The sequence below is a fragment of the Quercus suber genome, unplaced genomic scaffold, assembly GCF_002906115.3.
Source record: "Quercus suber isolate HL8 unplaced genomic scaffold, Cork oak 2.0 scaffold_121, whole genome shotgun sequence".
In the NCBI taxonomy this organism is placed as follows: domain Eukaryota; kingdom Viridiplantae; phylum Streptophyta; class Magnoliopsida; order Fagales; family Fagaceae; genus Quercus; species Quercus suber.
Genome location: NW_027069586.1, coordinates 592,181 through 612,203, shown reverse-complemented (window position 1 = coordinate 612,203; position 20,023 = coordinate 592,181). Strand labels below are relative to the sequence as shown.

Genomic DNA, 20,023 nt, shown 5'->3' with positions numbered 1-20,023 from the left:
GAGGGAATAGAGGTATTAATAAACCAAGACAAGATCTTACTCTGAATACTCTCCCATTCCTCTAGGCGATCTTCATAATCATCTGTTGTAACAGTAGTCGTGGAAGACTCTTCAGCAGCTATGACTTTGGACTTAGGGTTTGGTACTGGCTTAGGAATTGAACCAGTCACATATCTCCACAGTTTACGACCCTTGAGAAAAACAGTCATATTCTGAGACCATGCATGATAGCTAGTAGGACCATCCAACATAATGGTGATAGGACGTATGATGTCGCGTTCACTTTGTTGAGCCATAATAAAGAAAATGACCAAAAAATGAGATTTAGAGACCTCAAATGTAGAAATGGAGCCCAAAATCGGAATCTACGCGAAAAACTGAGCAAGACAGGTCCTGTTGAAAAAATTTGACTTGGTCAAAGTCAACAGTCAAAGTCAACGGTCAAAGTCAACGGTCAAAGTCAACGGTAGAAGTCAACGGCTTGGTCAACGGCTCAGGATGCTGACGTGGCAGGATGACGTCACCTAGGGCTGACGTGGCAGGATGACGTCACTAGGGCTGACGTGTCAGGATGACGTCACTAGGGCTGACGTGGCAGAGGCGGAACGGAGCAGGCGCGTGACCGGCGCGTGGGAGCGCGTGAAGGTGCGTGGGAGAGCGTGGAGGCGCGTGTGAGCGCGTGAAGCTTCGCGGCGGCGCGTGGAGGCGCGTGTAGCGCGTCTTCGTCTGCCAGAAACTTATGGTGGCGCGTGAGAGCGCGCGGGAAAGTCTGATCTATCACGTCGTATCTGCGATTTGACGATTTGATTGATAAATAGACTAGATCTGAGAGGTAGTGGTTGGATGTGACGGCGGTAACTCGCTTCTGACGGTGGCTACCAGTGAAGGCGAGGGCAGCGGAAGAACGCCGGAAAATACCACTAGGTCAGAGCAATGGCTCTGATACCATGTTAACAATATAAAGAGAGAGAATGACTGAATAGTCCGTATAATATTATATATGTAACAATGTACAAAAGAGAGCCTTTATATAGGTTAGGTATGTGTGCAGTACAAGTAATAGAAGTATAGTACAAGTAATATACTAGGCTAAGCCCAATGGGCTAATCTATACACTAACACAGAACTTACCATATCATTACCTGAATAAGCTAAAGCATCACCATCAATTATAGCTCCAGGAATGCCTGTGTTGTTGACCAGCATAGAAATTTAAGATTTGTTATCATTTATTTTATATTGTAAGTTCAACTTATGAACAAGATATAACTCATAGCAAGTATTGTTGAGAATCTCTAATCTTTTGATAATTGACCAATCATATCAAAACTTTCAATTTGAAGTAAATAAGATGGGATTATAACAAGAGTAGTCCACAACATAGCTTTAGTTCTAGTTGAAAATTCATCGATTGAGTCAATGTGCAAATTTTTATGCATTTTTAAGCAAGGTATAGTGTTAACTGTTTAGACTCTACAGTCTACACTCATATCAATATTTCCAATACCTTCTACCCCTCTCTTTCCTATTCTATGTCATTCATATTCAAAATAAATAAATAAAAAATGTTACAGCTTTCAAATAGTTACAAAATTCAAATGGCTCGTTTAAGCACTAGGAACATTTTCAAACTTACCAATATATCAAGCTTCCCATATTTGGTTTTAATTAAACCCGCCAAGGAAGATATACTAGCATGGTCAGCCACATCAAGCTGATGAAATACCACATGGTCAGATAGCCCATACTCTCTCAGCTTTTCAACAGCTTCAAGGCCTTTTTTCTCATCTCTAGCAGTTAGCACCACCATGATCCCATTTGAGGCCAATTTCCTGCATATTCCAAAACCAATCCCCTTATTGGCCCCTGTAACAACTGCATGCCTGAAAGGAAAAAAAAAAAAGTATAAAAATTAAAACCAATAAAAAAAAAAAGTACAAATAAATTGCTGTGTCATAGCACTGTTACGAAAGCAACATGAGAGAAGAAACAAAGTACTTTTTTGTTGCTTCTGCCATTGATGATAAAACTTGGGACACTTTCGTAACAAGTGAAAGCAGTGCTAAACTGCTTAAATTAGAAGAAATTCAGCTGTGAGATATGTTCGCGTGTGGGTTGAATTGTGCCCCATACTAATGACTGGGTTCCTATCAAAAAATAAAAAATAATGACTTGGTTAGCAAAAAGTAACTTTTGTTTTTGTTTTCGGTAAGCCTAGGACACAAAATTTGACCAATCTTTTTTTTGTAGTTGATATTATCCGAGTGATTGGTTCAAAATTTTACTTTGGCTTTTGTTTTTTGTAAGCATAGGACACAAATTTTGACAACATTTTTATAGTAGATATTGTCTGATTGATTGGTGTCCATAGCAACATGGGTGAGGTTTAAAAGTTTAACTCTCAACATTAATCAAAACGGATGGCAAAGAACTTGACTTAAAGTTGGCTAACAATAAGCACATCTTTTTTTTTTTTTCATCACCATCTCCTTTGTTTACTTGTTATTTTTCTTGAAATAAAAGCTAAAAATTGAAAACAAGTATATACTAAATATATTAAATTCTTAATTGGTTAGTTTTTATAATATCTTCCAAAATTATAAGAAGATAAGATATGTAAAATACTAAATTAAAATATAATAAAAGAGATGTGGTTTTTAATTGCTAATGTGGCACTATTATTTTAAGGATTTTATTAATGAATTAATGATATGGCATACCTCCAACCATTTAATTCAAAATGAAGGGTCAAGATGATGCAGTAAAGTACCCTATAAATTCTAGAGGATTTGATCATGAAAGTGTGTTATATTAGACAAGGAAAAAAAAAATTGACAAGTGGATTTCCAATGGGCCAAAGCCCAACAATCACTATGTATATTAAACGTTCAACGAGCTTAAAGAGGCCTAGAAGTGTGTTATATTAGCCAATGAAAAAATAGACTAGTAGGTTTTCAATGGGCCGAAGTTCAACGGTCACTGTGCACATTAAATGCGTTAATCCAAATAGTCAATGAACACTAATGGGACAAAAAAAAGACAAAAATTAAGGCCCAAACTTGTTGGATCTTACACACATGCATTGTGACAAGCCATTCACTCTGTCACTCACTCATATGAGTTATATGTATAAGCCCTAAGCCCACCATTTCAAGAAATTAAAAAACATGGGCAATTACTTATAAACGCATAAGTGAACTCACTCATAACCAATTTGGAACAAGCAACAAAGAGCAGAAGTGTTTGAATCACTCATCCACACCAACAAACAAAAGATTCTTAAAAGTTTCATTACAAATAGCATATAATTGACATTACATACCCCAAGTGAAGACTTATTAGTATTTGTATCTTTGAGAAGTAGTAGAAATGAAAAATCTTAATCAAAAGTTGTCACTTCATTCCGATAAAAGAAGAGGCCAGAAGGACCATCGTTGGGCAGGAGCGCTAACTTTACAACACTTTCAGCACCTTCATCAGTTGTCAAATAGCCATTGTTGTAGTTTATATCTGTCTTGACATAGCCAGGGCAGACGCAATTGACTCGGAAAGATGGGTACTTTTTGGCCACAATCCTTGTGCAGGCATTCATAGCTGCTTTTGAAATTATATAAGGAGACGAATATCTAGGCCAGCCTTTGGTTTCCAAGGAATCCTCTTTAAAATCTTTCAGATATTCATTCAATACCTCATCTACTCTTTCTTCTGTTAGGCTTTCAGCATCACCTAACACTTCTTTAGCCCATTCATTTGGTATTTTCTGAAACAGCAGAAGAAGAAAACTCACTTTAATTTTTGATTAATGGGAAAATGAATTACAGTTTAATTTGAAAAAAGAAGAAGAAGAAGAAAAGAGACTCTGTACCTCTTTTAGAAAGTAAATAAGAGGAGTGCTTCTTATAGTCCCATCAATTTGTAAGAAAGAAAGGCAGTAACTTCCTTCGAAAACAGTAATAGTGATTAATTAGTAGCAAAGAAATAGACTGGCAGCCATTGGGTTCTAGACTGGTAGCCATTTGAGTTTGATGGCAGAATGTGTGCGTGTTGAGAGAGAGAGAGAGAGAGAGAGAGAGAGAGAGAGAATGGGGTTTATTTTGGCTTTTTAACTGTTGGGATGGAAATGTGTTATGGAAGCACAACAAAGATAACCTCAAGAGGGCAAAAGTTCAACTTTTTAGATAGTGAAATGAAACTGCCTCAAACCATAAATGGCTTAACTACATAAGTATCCACTATCCAGTCCATTAAAAAAAAAGTACATAACACTTAGATGGGACTCAAATTGGTGAAGTTTCAAGTGGCACTGAAACAAATAATGATACGTGGATCTATTCTTAAGCCAGTTATAAGTTGGACCATCTACTTTTGATTGGGATTTAGTGTTGGCTCGTTCCAAAACATTTGCTTGTAATAAATTTCAAAACCAAATCAAAACTTGTATAAAAATTAATTCTAAGTTCTAATAGGTTCCAGAAATTTTATCTGCAGTTTCATACCTCTAAGTGTCCCATGGAGGAGGAAACATTAACAATCCTTGGTGAATTGGACAACTGGAGGATTGGAAGAAGTGCTTCCATCATTCCTTTGGCGCCATAGTAGTTTGTTTTCAGGCACTCTTCAGCTAACTCATAAGTGTCGGTCACTATTTTACTCCAATCCACATTGACACCTCCTGCATCAATGAGAAGAAAATTCATTCTCCTCCAAGCCAATTGTACAAAGAAAATGGTAGGCAGAGACAGGTTGCTTAACAATAGTACTTACTTAGCTTCCCAACCCCAGTCTGAAGACCCAAATACACTATACTTATGGTAAAAGCATCTATAATTTTGTGGCCAAACATTGCAAGATTTCATAGGGAGCGCAACAAGGAATTAGAAAAAGCTAATCAGCTACCAGACACAATACGGTAACTTTGACTAAAGCCGCTTTAGTCAAAGTTAATCGATGCTAGTGTTGTTTTATATGGGTTTTCTTTCTAGAACATGACCAATATCATAAAAAAGTCATACCTAATGCACAAAATCCCTTTTTGTGGAGTCTGAGGAAGGTGATTGGTAGATAACCTTAGTCTTAATTTTTATTGGAGAGACTGATTTCTAGACTTGAACCCACAGCCTAATAGGTTCTTTACTTTCAATTTGCAAGAGGGCTTTGGCTTAATAATAATGATTTGGCTTAAGATTCTTTCTTACTTTGTTAGGACTACAATGATCAACAAGAGTTATAACAAGACCTGAAGTTTCTCAAAGTTACTTTGTTAGGACTACAGTCAAGTCACTCTTTCTCAAAGTTTCATCCAAGTCCACTCACCCTTTTCTTATTTTTTGGCAATGAAAAAATATCATACTTTCATAACTTACCTTACCAAGACCTGAAGCAGCTAAAGCATCTCCATCTATTATAGATCCAGCGATCCTGGCGTTGTTGACCTGCATAGAATTTTAAGATTTGTCATCATTTATTTTATTTTGTAAATTAAACCAAAAACAGGATCAAGAACAAGATGACCCGAAGCAAGTATTATTTAGAGTCTCTATTATACTGATAATTGACCAATCACATCAAATTTTAAAATTTGTACATAAGATGGGATTATAACAAGAGCAATTTACAACAAAGCTTTAGTTCTTGTTGAAAATTCATCGATGGAGTTGATGTGCAGATTTTTATGCAATTTAAAGCAAAGTTGTGCTTGCTGTTTAGTCTCTACAGTCTACACTTTTATCATATTAAAATTTCCAATATCTTCTGCCCCTCTTTCCTCTTCTTTGTCATACATATTCAAAGAGTTGATTCAAGAATAACTTTAAACAATGATACACAACATAATATATGTATAGATAATCATATGCTTGCAAAATTTTAGAAGGATCAAAAGGTCAGTGACTATATCATCTTTAAAATACTTAAATTTCATTTTTTTATATATTAAAACTATGCATAAAAGATAAAACTTTATAGATTGAATAGTAAATATCATCCAATTGACTCAAAATATAGTCAATAACATACAAAAATAATAATAAGAAGAAGAAGAAGAATCTCGGTTTCCAAACAGTAATTCAAATGGCTAGTTAAACCACCAGAAACATTTCAAAAGTACCAATATATCGAGCTTCCCATATTTGGTTTTAATGAAATCTGCAAAGGAAGCTATACTAGCAGGATCCGCCACATCAAGCTGATGAAATACAACGTGGTCAGACAGCCCAAACTCTCTTAGCTTTTCAACAGCTTCAAGGCCTTTTTTCTCATCTTTAGCAGTTAGCACCACCACGATCCCATTTGAGGCCAACTTCCTGCATATTTCGAAGCCAATCCCCTTATTGGCCCCTGTAACAACTGCATACCTGAGAAAAAAGAAAAAGAAAAGTATAAATAAAACACTGTGTCATGGCACTATTGCGAAAACACCATGAAAGAAGAAGCAAAGTACTTCTTTGTAGCTTCTGCCATTAATGATGAAACTTGGGACACTATTGCAATAGTGAAAGCTGTGTTGTGTAAAACTTCAGTAGTAGCTAGGACTGTCCACGGGTCGGTCTGGGTCGGGTTTGTGCCCAACCCGGAATCGACCCGCCGGAATCGGGTGAGAAAAAATTAGACCCGCCGCCGACCCGCCGGAGTAATCGGGTCGGGCGGTTTAGACAATCAACGGGTGCGGGCGGGTCGGTCGGACTCTTAGATCTGAGAAAATGGCGAGAAAACGGGGAAAAAAGCACAGATCCGGCGACGAAACCCAGTTCCGGCGATCGTTTTCTAGATTCCAGCGATATTTCCCTTAGATCCGGTGAGATTTCGCCAGATCTGGCGAAAATCTCACCGGATTTGATGAGATTTCGCCAGATTCGGTCAAAATCTCATCGGATCAAAGAGATATATTGTCGGAATCTGGGTTTCTTCGCCGGATTCTGGAAAATAATCGCCGGATTCTGGAATTTTTGGCCGGAATCTGGAATTTTTGACAGGAATCTGAAAATCTTTCGGTCGGTTCGGGTTTTTCGGGTTTTAAGGTCGGAAAACCGAAACTGATCCACCGGAATCGGTTTCTAGTGGTGAAGACCCGCCGCCGACCGGCCGGAGCAGTCGGGTCGGCCGGATTCGGGTCAGATCCAGTCGGTTCTTCGGGTGAATCGGGTTACCGGATCAATCTGGACAGCCCTAGTAGTAGCTACACTACTTTTTAGGTTTTGTCAAGATATACCGTTTATTAGCGTTCTTTTTTTCCCTTTTTTTTTGGATAATATCACCGGGTCTTTTTTTTTTTCCCCTAATTTTTTAGATACATATAAGACCCGTTTATATTAATAAATCGTTACAATATTTTTATAATTTTTTTAATTTTAATTCTTTAGAGATATATATACATATATATAATATTAATACAACAAATTGACCAATATTTTTATAATTGTTGAAATTTTAATTCTTTATAGGTCAAAATAAAATATTATATTGAAATCAATTACAAGTCTGTTTGGATACTACTTATTGTTGAAAATTGAAAACTAAAAACACTGTAGTAAAATAATTTTTAAATATGTGAATAGTATCATGAGATCCAATTTGAATAAAAATTTTATTAAAAAAATATTTATAAATCCCATAAACAGTTCTAATTTTGACGCAGACACAACTGAAAGTGAGTTTCAACTCCATCCAAACTCAAGCTACAACTAAAAATAAGGATCATTGTATAAAAAATAAAAAATAAAAAGAAGAAGAAAATTATACGTACCAAGAGTGAGAAGAAGAAAATTAAACGAATGAATATGAAAACCACTTTTCTTTTGTATAATAATTTAAGGATTTTGTTAATGTGTGCTTTGGGCATAAATTATTTTTCATTTTTGAAATTTTTTAAAAAAATTAAAAAAATATTAACAATTTTTTTAATTTTCAATAGGGTGCTTCTTCTTTAATAGGGTGCTTCTTCTTTTATTGTCGTCATTGATTACGTCTACAGAGGGAGGGAGATTTCCATGTGAAAAGCAAACATTACTAGAAGAGTGGGAACACACGTCACACACCAATGACATCATACATCTCTCCATCTGTTCAGGTTATCCGAATCTTGTTTCTTTCATTACTTTATTTAATATCCTTCGCCATTTAGCTACCAGCCTACCACCTTAGTTTTTTTTGTCACTTACTTACCTGCACTCACACAAAACTTTGGGACCTGAAATATCAATGTCATCATTTTTTTTTTCATCTCATCATGCCATAATAACTACCACATGCATAAAAAATTTCACTTTCAAACATTTCTCACAACGCAACATTTGTGGTAAATTTAAGTTTGATATATATATATATATATTTTTAGTTTCAACATTTTTTTTTCATCTCATCATGCTATATCTACATTCACAACATTTTTCACAACACTTTCATAATAAATCATTTATAGTAAATTATTGTTGGTTTTAATTTAAACTTACCAAATGAAATTATTTTTTTACCCACTAATAACAACTCGTAATAACCTACTGCTTATGATTTATTTTAAAAATATTGTAGACATAGCATTTCTTTTGTGAAAATATTAAGACATCTTGTTGTCGTTGTAATATATTCACAATTTCTGAAGTGTCAATTCTTTACAAATCAAATTAAAATATAACAAAATTATAAATGTATTATGAACATATTATACCATTTTGTTGTGTTTCTAGATTTTTTTTTTTTTTGGTTTAGTTAGTTTTGTTAAGCCAAAATTCACTACCTTACATACAGTTTTCTTGGATAAACTTTTTGTATTTTTTTATTATTGTATTTTCTATCTTTATGCACCATTTTACATGAAAACACAGTTTTATACGAAGGCAAAAAAAAAAAAAAAAACTTAGGATTAAAACATTTTTCATTCTTTATGTTTAAGGTAGTTCACAATTCCTTCTTAAACTTTAAAATCAAGTAATTTTTTCCATTAATATTTTGGAAAATAGCAAATATGTCATATTGTTATTCTCTTGGTTAAACCCTAATAAAAGCATATGATTCTTAAAATATATCAATTGTGTAATGTCTAAAATACTCCCACTAAATTTTAACATCAAAAAAATTTTCTTCACATATTTTAAGTTTTAGATGGTAATAATGCTTAGAAAGTTTGAATTGTGATATAAGATGTTTTATTTATTACCTAAAGAACATTGATTTTCTAGGTTTAAATCTTCAAAATTTATAATTTATCTAATGGAAAATTCAATGAAAATTTATAATATCTAATGGAAAAATCAATGACACATGCCTTTTATTATCTTTTTTTTTCCCCTTCCTAAATGGATGTTCATTAAAAACTAAGTAAGCTAAATATGCACCTAGACTCAGTGTAGAATGATAAAGTAAAAATTTATGAATGATAAAATTTTATTGTGTATGGTGAAGGTATTCGATGAAGAGTTTCAATTGTAATGCCCCAAAAACATAAAAATAAATCTATTCAATTAAATAATCCATAAAAATATTAAATAAAAGCACCCAACAACCTAAAATCTCATCACAATTGTCAGAGCTCTAATTCCACCAATGATAAAATATCCTAAAATAATTATCCAGTACAATATTCAATACCATAAAAATAAATGAAATCCTCAATTTCACAATATAATTTGTAACTGTTATCTTCAAGATCTCTACTCCAATGATCCCTCTAATGTATCTTAAGAGGAATAAGAGGGGGGGGGGGGGGTGAGATAACTCAATAAGTGGAATCATTAATACTGGGGGTGTGGGAACAAACTTTTAAATGAATATTCCATACAACAAAGTTATAATTTGCAAAACTATCTATAATTTTAACATCAAATATTTCATATAAAAAATATCATTATATTGTGAGCCATTATGATTTACCAACACATTATACAAACAATTTCCTATACTTTTCGTGGTAACGTTTACGCTCCATTGACAGTTGTGCTGTCTCCTTTAAGGATTGGAATTCCGTTTTTCATCCTTTTCTTTGTGGGTAGTTCCTTTGGAATCTAAAGGTGCACTCCTTGCTAAGGAGCTCCCTTTTCAGATCTCAATGTANGGAGCTCCCTTTTCAGATCCTCAATGGTATACTCCCTTACTAAGGAGTTACCAAATGTGCACTATCCCCTTTTTTGGGACCGTCTCTTACTAAGGACTAGTTACAATATAATTGTCCCTTACTAAGGACTAAATACAACACTGAGCTTTTAATCACGACTTGCCATAGGATTCAAAACAAATTTCAAGATGCCCACAACAAACAATCCAGTCATAATACTCATAAAAAATACAAAGATTTATCCACACATACAAGTTTAAATAAGTTTAGGTTATCCCACAAGTTTTTCATATAACGAATAGTCAACGTTTCCATACAATGTGCACATCAAACTTTTATAGGATATCAATATATTTATAGAATATCAACATATTTCTTTTATTTAAGAATAGTTTCATAATCAAAACCTTTTTTGGGAAAATCCTCAAATTAGTAAACACCGCTTACCTCTTAGTTGCAAAAATGAAATTAACCACCCTTAAGTCACAATAAATCAGTAGAATTAGAACCTAGTAACTCCAAACATAGGTCCATCAATACACAAATTTCCCACTAAAATTTGTTTTCATACTTAAACAATATAATTTTGGACAACATTGATATTTCCAAAATTTTCCATATATTCACTTAACTATCCCATTCACTTTCAACTTTGATTAGATTTTTGGGTTTAAAAATATTGCTGCCTAATTAGATTTTTCCATTAATATAATCATAGATATTCATGAAACTTCAATATGACTGAATGATAGATATCTGATCAATCTAATTTATAGTTGAAGCTAATATTATACCTTAATTTATCAATCCCACGGCTAACCCGTTATTCCCTTGATGCTGCAAAGCTTAAAAATATTGTTGGTCAAATTTCTGAACAATGGCATTGCGTGGATGACAGTTAAATTAGATAATATATAATTTCTTATTCCTACGTTATCGGGGCTAAAAAGATATTCTAGGCTTGAAAAGCACTGCTGCCTCCTACAATAAATCAGAGATGAATACACATCACTAGAAGGATGATAAAGAAGATAAATATCAACCATAAATCAATCTTTTCCCTTTCACATGGTGACAAACTTAAATTGATAAAGTCCAGGCCTATTACTTTATCAGATACAACTCTCAAAGCCTATGGAGTACTCCTTTCCTGACATACAGCCGTTGCATCATTCCTAATCTAATATAATAACAATTATAGTAGCCTTTTTCCATTAATATAATGATATATTAGGTTCATAAACTGAGGCCTATAGGTACTAAAATAATAAACCCATGTCTTTCTTGTAAGTGTGGGACAATTGCTAGCCATTGAATATTCAAACTTCCTAAATTTAGAGCCGGAGAAACCTTACCTACAGTTTCCACGCACAACCATTGGAAGAAAAGAAAATTTTCAGTAAAAAGTTTTCAGTTTCAGCTAAATAAACTGTTCCCAAACGGACACTTTAGACCTGAGACCATTTTCTTCTTTTTATTTTTATTTTTATTTTTATTATTTTCTATGTTTTGCTATGTTTAGGCCTTTTGAATCATGGGTCAAGAAGTTAGGACTAGCCCAATACCTTAGGGGGACCATGCTACAGGCCAGTTTGTGCACAAGCCAAGCACTTTAGAGGTGTAGACAATGAAACACATTAAGTAGAGAGTGTGGTCAAGTGGGTCAGCTACAATAGAAGGGAGTAAAATGGCAAAATAGTTGACATGAAAAAACGACCAATACATCAAATATGATAAAGGGTGTCACGCAAGACCAACTAACATAGCAAATATAATAAAGGATGTCATGGCAGAACAACAATTGCAGCAAATATGATAAAAGATGTCACAGTAGAACAACTAATACAGCAAATATGATAAAGGATACCATGACCGAATAACTAATACAGCAAATATGATAAAAGATGCCACGACAGAACAACTAATACAACAAATATGATAAAAGATGCCACGGTAGAACAACTAATACAACAAATATAAGTTCTAATGATTAAAATTATATGTATTTAGAATCAAAGTTGAGTGTTGAATCTTTCCGCAGAAAGTGAACTAAGAAGGAACTCGAACCTCAACTTGAACAACCTTCTCATAAGAGTTTGCCATCAAAGTTGAGCACTTTGGAGAATGGGCCTAAATGACTACTTGTTACTACTTTTGTGATTCTAAAGAGTGAGTTTGTTAAGAGGGAGGGAAAAGATGGTCTATTGATGCATGCCTTTTTTTCTACCATGCTTTCTCTCTTCTTTTACCACTTTTTTTTTTCTTTTTTCGCAATCCTTTCTCTCTCAGCTTTTTACTGTTGTCTTATCATGGGTTGCTCCTCCTCTCATCTATGGCTACTTCTCCTTTTTATAGTGAATTGATTCCATGGGATTTCTCCCTTTTACCCCTAGTGTTTTATCAACTATTTTTGGTTTGTTATAGGCATCTCTTTAGGACTGTCCAATAATCCATTGGTTGTCCAGCCACTACCATTACTCAGTACATTCTCACTTTGTTACTACTCATTTCATTACAAAATTCCCTTTTGTTTGATTTTGCTACAAACCTCTACCTTTGGGTTCAAATACTTAAGGAATTTTTAATCATCAACGGGAGATTATTAGAATTTAATAATTAGGAAGAATAAATTGTGTGGGATTTGTTAGGTGAAATCAACTGCTCTAGATCCATTCTTATCATATTTTTACACTTTTAGATTTTAAGCTTTGTTAATTTTTTATTCATAGATTTATTTTTATTAAATAGTTTAATTTAATTCAAATAGTAGAACGTTCCATCTATTTTCGATTTTCCAAATAGTACTTAATTTAGTAAATTTCGGTATTCAATAACATAGTTAATCCCTGTGAGTTCGACATTCGTTTTCTAAAAACACTTTACTACTTGTTACGATTCTATGCGCTTGCAGATTATTTTACGCAAACAAGAAACCTTACCTGCAGTTTCCACGCACAGCCATTGGAAGAAAAGAAAAATTTCAGTAAAAAGTTTTCAGTTTCAGCTAAATAAACTGTTCCCAAACGGACACTTTAGACCTGAGACCATTTTCTTCTTTTTATTTTTATTTTTATTTTTATTATTTTCTATGTTTTGCTATGTTTAGGCCTTTTGAATCATGGGTCAAGAAGTTAGGACTAGCCCAGTACCTTAGGGGGACCATGCTACAGGCCAGTTTGTGCACAAGCCAAGCACTTTAGAGGTGTAGACAATGAAACACATTAAGTAGAGAGTGTGGTCAAGTGGGTCAGCTACAATAGAAGGGAGTAAAATGGCAAAATAGTTGACATGACAAAACAACCAATACATCAAATATGATAAAGGGTGTCACGCAAGACCAACTAACACAGCAAATATAATAAAGGATGTCATGGCAGAACAACAATTGCAACAAATATGATAAAAGATGTCACAGTAGAACAACTAATACAGCAAATATGATAAAGGATACCATGACCGAATAACTAATACAGCAAATATGATAAAAGATGCCACGACAGAACAACTAATACAACAAATATGATAAAAGATGCCACGGTAGAACAACTAATACAAAAAATATAAGTTCTAATGATTAAAATTATATGTATTTAGAATCAAAGTTGAGTGTTGAATCTTTCCGCAGAAAGTGAACTAAGAAGGAACTCGAACCTCAACTTGAACAACCTTGTCATAAGAGTTTGCCATCAAAGTTGAGCACTTTGGAGAATGGGCCTAAATGACTACTTGTTACTACTTTTGTGATTCTAAAGAGTGAGTTTGTTAAGAGGGAGGGAAAAGATGGTCTATTAATGCATGCCTTTTTTTCTACCATGCTTTCTCTCTTCTTTTACCACTTTTTTTTTTTCTTTTTTCGCAATCCTTTCTCTCTCAGCTTTTTACTGTTGTCTTATCATGGGTTGCTCCTCCTCTCATCTATGGCTACTTCTCCTTTTTATAGTGAATTGATTCCATGGGATTTCTCCCTTTTACCCCTAGTGTTTTATCAACTATTTTTGGTTTGTTATAGGCATCTCTTTAGGACTGTCCAATAATCCATTGGTTGTCCAGCCACTACCATTACTCAGTACATTCTCACTTTGTTACTACTCATTTCATTACAAAATTCCCTTTTGTTTGATTTTGCTACAAACCTCTACCTTTGGGTTCAAATCTTTTCCTTCTTCATTTTCTTTTGATATTGTGCTTTTCTGCTATTGGGCCCTTCTTATAAAAAACGGGTATTAACTGTGATCAATCTAAATAAGTATTTTCCTCTATAATATATATATATATATATATGTATGTATGTACTTGATCAATTTACCTTGACATGGTGTATGAGCTTAAGTCTCTCAATTTAAAATGATCAATTCTATTTAGCACCACAAGAAACTTATGATTTTATTGGACAATTTCTTTGCTACGGTTTCTTACTAACTAAGGGAACTATTTGGTTCTTAATTGGGTTTGTGTCTGGACTGGCTCGTTATGATAATTTATTTATGTTTTTAATATAAGTTTTAATTTAACTTTGGCAAGGCGATGCATGGCATGATGAAGGAAAACAAAAACTTAATTTCCAATTTTGAATTTTGGTAGAGAGAGAGAGTATTTCGGATTTTCGTGTATGATAATGTGAGAGATTGGATAATTAAGTTTGAAAATTGCAATGATTATCTCTCTCTCTCTCTCTTTAGCCAGTGTAATTGAGGAAGGTCCCTCAAATGTTTGTGACAATCCCTTGCAAACCAGTAACATTTCTCTTGAAACATATCATCACCAAGAACTAACATTGGCTTCCAAGAAGCACCAAAAACAGATTGATTCTTCCTGAAGGAACCCATATTGATAAGAGACTTAACAAAGGTACAGCATTATTATTACATCACAAATCATAGACAGAGAACATAAGCCCAAGGGGAATTGTATAGCCATTAGAGGGCCATGTATTTTAATAGTTTATAGAAATAGATTGTCTTCAATTAAAATGGTGCCACTTCATTATTAGAGAAGAAAAGGCCAGAAGGACCTCCACTTGGAACTAGTGCTAGCCTTAAAATTCTTTCAGTACCTTCTTCAACTGCTAAGATACCGCAGTTGTAGTTTATATCTGTCTTGACATAGCCAGGGTAAACACAATTTATGCAGAAAGATGGGTACTTCTTGGCCGAAATCCTTGTGTAGGCATTCAAAACTGCTTTGGAGACTATATAAGCAGATGCATAAGCAGGCCAACCTTTTTCTTCCAAGGAATCCTCAAAATCTTTTAGAAACTTACTTAATACCTCATCCAATCTTTCTTCTGTAAGGCTTTCAGCATCAATTAACACTCCTTTAACCCATTCATTTGGTATCTCCTAGAAAAACATTGGAAGATAATTTAATTTTTAATTTTTAATGGGAGAATTATTCACAATTTAATGTCAAAACAAAAAATCCATATCTATAGGGAGTGTTTCATATGATTCCATGAATACCATTTTGAAAGAACACTAGTTTCAAAGCATATACAACATGACATGAGCCACAACACACCTGATCATCTGGAGCTCTGATACCAAAGGCTAAACCACATAACCCTTGTGTTCTTAGCATTTATATTCTATGTTTTCCCTTTCACATCCACTCTAGCATATACAACATGATATAATACGAAACCACTATTGCTAATATATTTAACATGGTATTAGAGCCAAACTTCCTTCTTGGCATCAAACAAACATTTCTACACATTTAAGAAGATTCATACATGCATAGCATAGATCCACAGTACCATGCTTGTTTTTAGATCTGAACTCCACGGCATGACACAGCTTCCACGGATCATCGTCATTGCCTTGTTGTTATGTCTCAAATCATAGCCCAAGCAATCTGTGCCTCCCCTTTTAGATTTGTGCAAATCGAGGTTTCGACTGATGAAACCAACCACATAGACATGCTCCGCGACCTCTCGCGACCAAAATCCAAGAAGCTGGTCTCCACCGGAATCTTCACGCACCACCACGCTCCAAAAAGAATTCCAACACTTACTCCACGTGCCACCACAGATTCTTCACTCCTAGATCAGCTTTTGGACACATGCACTGCCATGTAGGCCTTGTTGTTTGCCGCTCAATGGAACCCAAGAATCTAGCTCTCATCTAACATCACACGTGCGTTCATGTGCTTCCTAGGTTTCTAGCCTCGCTTCCACGCGCCAGTGGTAATGCACGCGCTATACATTGCTGGAAAACTTTCTGACATTATGATTGACATCATTCGATGACGTCATCTAGCCATACCAATGCCATGCAAGCCCTAGCCACGTCAGCCCTAGTCCATGTTAGAGACACATCATCAGGATGATGTCAACAGCTCTATTGTTCGATCTGTGACTCAACCCGTAAAACCCGAAACTAACTCGGACTGTGTAGAGCATTGACCATTGTCCGTCTTGATCGTTGACTTTGACTTGGTTTGACTTTGACTTTTGCATTAACTTTTGACCAAAATTTAAAATTTTCGAAAGTGCTTATTTTGCTTAGTTTTTCGCATAGATTCCAATTTTGGACTCCATTTCTTCATTTGAAACTCCGAAATCGATCAATTAGCACATTCTTTATTGTGGTTTCTTCAAAGACATTCTTCAAGGCATCTCCAAGGGATCTTCTCATGCTTATCTAAGTTCAAACCTTCATCAAACTTCTGCCTTGAGTTTGAGGGAGGGTGTTAGAAATATATTAGACATATTAGCCCAATATAATAGGCCCAAGCTCACTCTTGCTTGTACTAGTAGTCTAGAGTTTAGTTGCCTATATATACTTATGTTAGGGTTCATTGTAACACAGATTATTGTACTATATTCTTACATAATAAAGATGTAGCCCTTAAGGGATTCCTCTTTGGACGGCCTACAACTCATGAATTAAGAATTTTTACAGTAACAAGGTCTACTCGACATGAATTAGGAGTTAATGAAACCTTTCAAGGAATCCTTTCAACAAATTATTAACTAATTAGAATGGTTCGTTATTAGACCATGATATTTGATTTGCCAAATACACCATTATTGTATACTCTTTCATATTTATGGCGCAACCCAATCCTTGTTTTCTCAAGTTTCTAATCTCTTGGCCCTGCCCCTCATTGGAATATCTAAATAATAAGAAATTAACTCTTGACAGTGATATATGTTGTATATGTAAATCCTAGATGTGAAAATATGAGGAGTTCGTCCATGAAAAGCAAAGCATGAAACTAAAACTCTAAAACTAAAGGGTATAGGTGGAGTCGAGATATCGCTTTCGAGCCCTTACTTTACCTAAATGAAATCACTGATTTTTAAAGACGAAGAAACAAATTCTATTTCTCTCCTATCCTATTTGCTACGGCGACGAAGAATCAAATTATCACTATATTTATTCCTTTTTCTACTTCTTCTTCCAAGTGCAGGATAACCCCAAGGGGTTGCGGGTTTTTTTCTACCAATTAGGGCCCTCCCTGTCCTCCTTGCTTAGCCCTTCCTTTAAGGGGTTGTTGTGTAACAAGTGCATAATGTTCGCTGGAACATCCATGTATTTTATCATCAACTTGATGAATTAATTTCAAGATATAAGGCTTTCCTATTAAAACAGGCTGCTCAAAAGAATCCCCCGTTTCCGATCACCTGGAAGGGACAAAAGAAACATCTTGTTCTTTCTTCAACAATTTCTGATCTCTAGTGGACCTCTCAGTAGGATTCGAACCCAGATGAAGTTCTGACCATCTGTTAGAGAAAAAAGAACGAATGGATCTTGTAGGATTCCCAAGAAATTCTTCGATTTCTTCTAGAAGCAGATGATTAAGGCTGAACCACGTAACCCTCTTGTTCTTAGTATTCCTATTCTATGCTTTCCCTTTTGCATCTACTCGCACAAATACGACATGGTATAACACAGAACCACCATTGCTAATATATTTAACAGTTAATAAGAAAAAAGGAAAGGAAAACGTTCCCCTCAATTTTCCAAGGGAATATACTCATATTCGTATAAAAACAAATTATATCTAGTTAGGCGTGGCTTTCATCTCAAAGTATCCAGTATCCACTAAATTAACAATAGTATTTAATCAACATTAGCAACAACGTAAATCAATAATAACTTTTTTTATGCGATTAATAATAGGACTACTCCTAATCGAAAGTGTTGATCATTGGTATTCGAAGTATCACTCTTATCGTTAGAGTAGACCAAGGTGAAACAATGAGTCTATATTAGTTCTACAGTTATAAACAAAATCATCGGAGAGACTCAAGTTGGCAAAATTTTCAGTGGCATCAAATTTAATCATGTGTATCTAAGACTCAATTTAAGCCAATCTTAAGCAAAATCATCTACTTTCAATTCAGCATAGTTGTATTCAAACCAAATTTATAACTTGTACAAGACTTGATTGAGCTTTTCATCAGGGTGTCATAAATACGCAAATGATGCTTTTTGATACCTTTAGCTTCTCCATGAAGGATAAAACTGTAAAGTTGAATTTATTCAACTATGTGTTGGCTTTATTCCGTGCCAAACTTGCTTGTAATTTAGCATTTAGAAACCCTGTATTTAGGTGGGAATAATGTAAGGGTTGTGTGTGAGACAATGTGAAGATTTGATCAAGAGTGTGCAACAAAAAGGAGACTCACGACTAACTCGCAAATGGTGACTTACCAAAATGAAACACATTTGTGAGGCATGCAGGAAGATGAAGAGTCAGGACAACTAGATTAATACAAGACAAAAAGTACAGTTTGGCCTAGTCTAGTAACTAGCAACTGAAACTCGCGACTCATCCTAATTGCGAAGTGACTCGCCAGTGCACACTGTTTTGCTGAAAAATGACTTTTCACATTTCATCTCATACCTCACTATAAATACCTTTATACCCATGAAATGTAGAGGAAGGGAAGAAAGAATTTTGAGAGAGAAACCCTAGAGAAAAATAAGATTGATTCATGCACAATCTTATACACTTAATTCTCCAAATTCCTCTACTCTCACCCTCTCCATTGTCATACCCAAGAGAGGATCATAAACCAAATCCTTACCTCACCAAATTCAGAGTAGTGAGAAGGTTCTTGGTGTTTAGGAAGCAATTCAAAAGAGAACCAATTTATATTGGTTGATGCAATGGGCTAATTGTGGAATCTGGGAAGCTAGAGAAGATACAATTCAACATAACCTTATTGGAGTAAGAAGCTTGGAGGGCTTAGGTGCACTGGGTAAATTAGGCTTGGGTCTATTGCTATTCATGTGTCTCAACTGATTTTCTAGTGGATCATTTACCACTTGAAAGGCGGCGGAGAGGTTTTTCGCCGAGTTTTTCGATTTCCTCTTCGATAACATGTACCAGTGTTATCTTGTATTTGCATCTCTCTTTCCCTTACTTTTTACTTTTAATCTCTGTTGGTTGTGATTAATTAATGGATTAGAGTAGTTTGCTTTTTTGGATATTGCTTATAGTTCATATTCCGTACATACATTGTTTGAATATAAGCTTGTATTGGAAAATTTGTATTTGGGAGTCTAAACATTCACAAGTGTTATACACTAAGTAAGTTTTTGGAAACATTGACAATTGTTGGTGAATAAGATAACTGGAGGAGGGTAATAAGCACTTCAACCATTCTTTTGGCACCATAGTAGTTTGTTTGTAGACATTCTTCAGCTAACTCATACGTTTGAGTCAGCATTGCACTCAAATCAACTCCTACCCCTTCCTGCATTGATAAGAAAAAACTTAGTCCTTTTGGAAGTTAACACGCCATACTTCAAATTCAAAGCCTATATTGGATAGGACACTGTAGATTGGGTATTTTCCTTGTAATGACCAACTCCACAACCCCCACTAACAAGAATAAAATCCTTCTAACAAACACTACAAGAAATCTAGGTTTAGGTGGCATTTTTTTAGCGACGTATTTAAATACGCTGCTATAATTAGTATATTGTGACGTTTTTAAAAAATACCGCTAAAGAGTGATCCTTT

General features: G+C 34.7%; 3 protein-coding genes across 3 annotated transcripts in view; all 3 read right to left on the bottom strand.

Annotated features, from left to right (window-relative positions):
* The window catches only part of LOC112007690 (uncharacterized), an 8,306-nt gene extending 6,288 nt beyond the window's left edge, over positions 1-2,018 (bottom strand). Inside the window, 4 exon segments of the mRNA XM_065775867.1 lie at positions 41-212; positions 1,132-1,187; positions 1,693-1,883; positions 1,999-2,018. Coding sequence (XP_065631939.1) covers positions 41-212; positions 1,132-1,187; positions 1,693-1,883; positions 1,999-2,018 — 439 coding nt within the window.
* Positions 2,019-3,337: 1,319 nt separating this feature from the next.
* Positions 3,338-6,524, bottom strand: LOC112007699 ((+)-neomenthol dehydrogenase). The gene is made up of 5 exons (XM_065775880.1): positions 6,440-6,524; positions 6,107-6,353; positions 5,335-5,432; positions 4,497-4,680; positions 3,338-3,760 (listed from the first exon to the last, which is right to left on the bottom strand). The coding sequence occupies exons 1-5, from the start codon at positions 6,457-6,459 to the stop codon at positions 3,380-3,382; spliced, it is 930 nt and encodes a 309-aa protein (XP_065631952.1). The 5' UTR covers positions 6,460-6,524; the 3' UTR covers positions 3,338-3,379.
* An 8,485-nt stretch (positions 6,525-15,009) lies between these two features.
* LOC136068556 ((+)-neomenthol dehydrogenase-like) lies at positions 15,010-19,727 on the bottom strand. The gene is made up of 2 exons (XM_065775879.1): positions 19,584-19,727; positions 15,010-15,384 (listed from the first exon to the last, which is right to left on the bottom strand). The coding sequence occupies exons 1-2, from the start codon at positions 19,725-19,727 to the stop codon at positions 15,010-15,012; spliced, it is 519 nt and encodes a 172-aa protein (XP_065631951.1).
* Between the last annotated feature and the right edge of the window lie 296 nt (positions 19,728-20,023).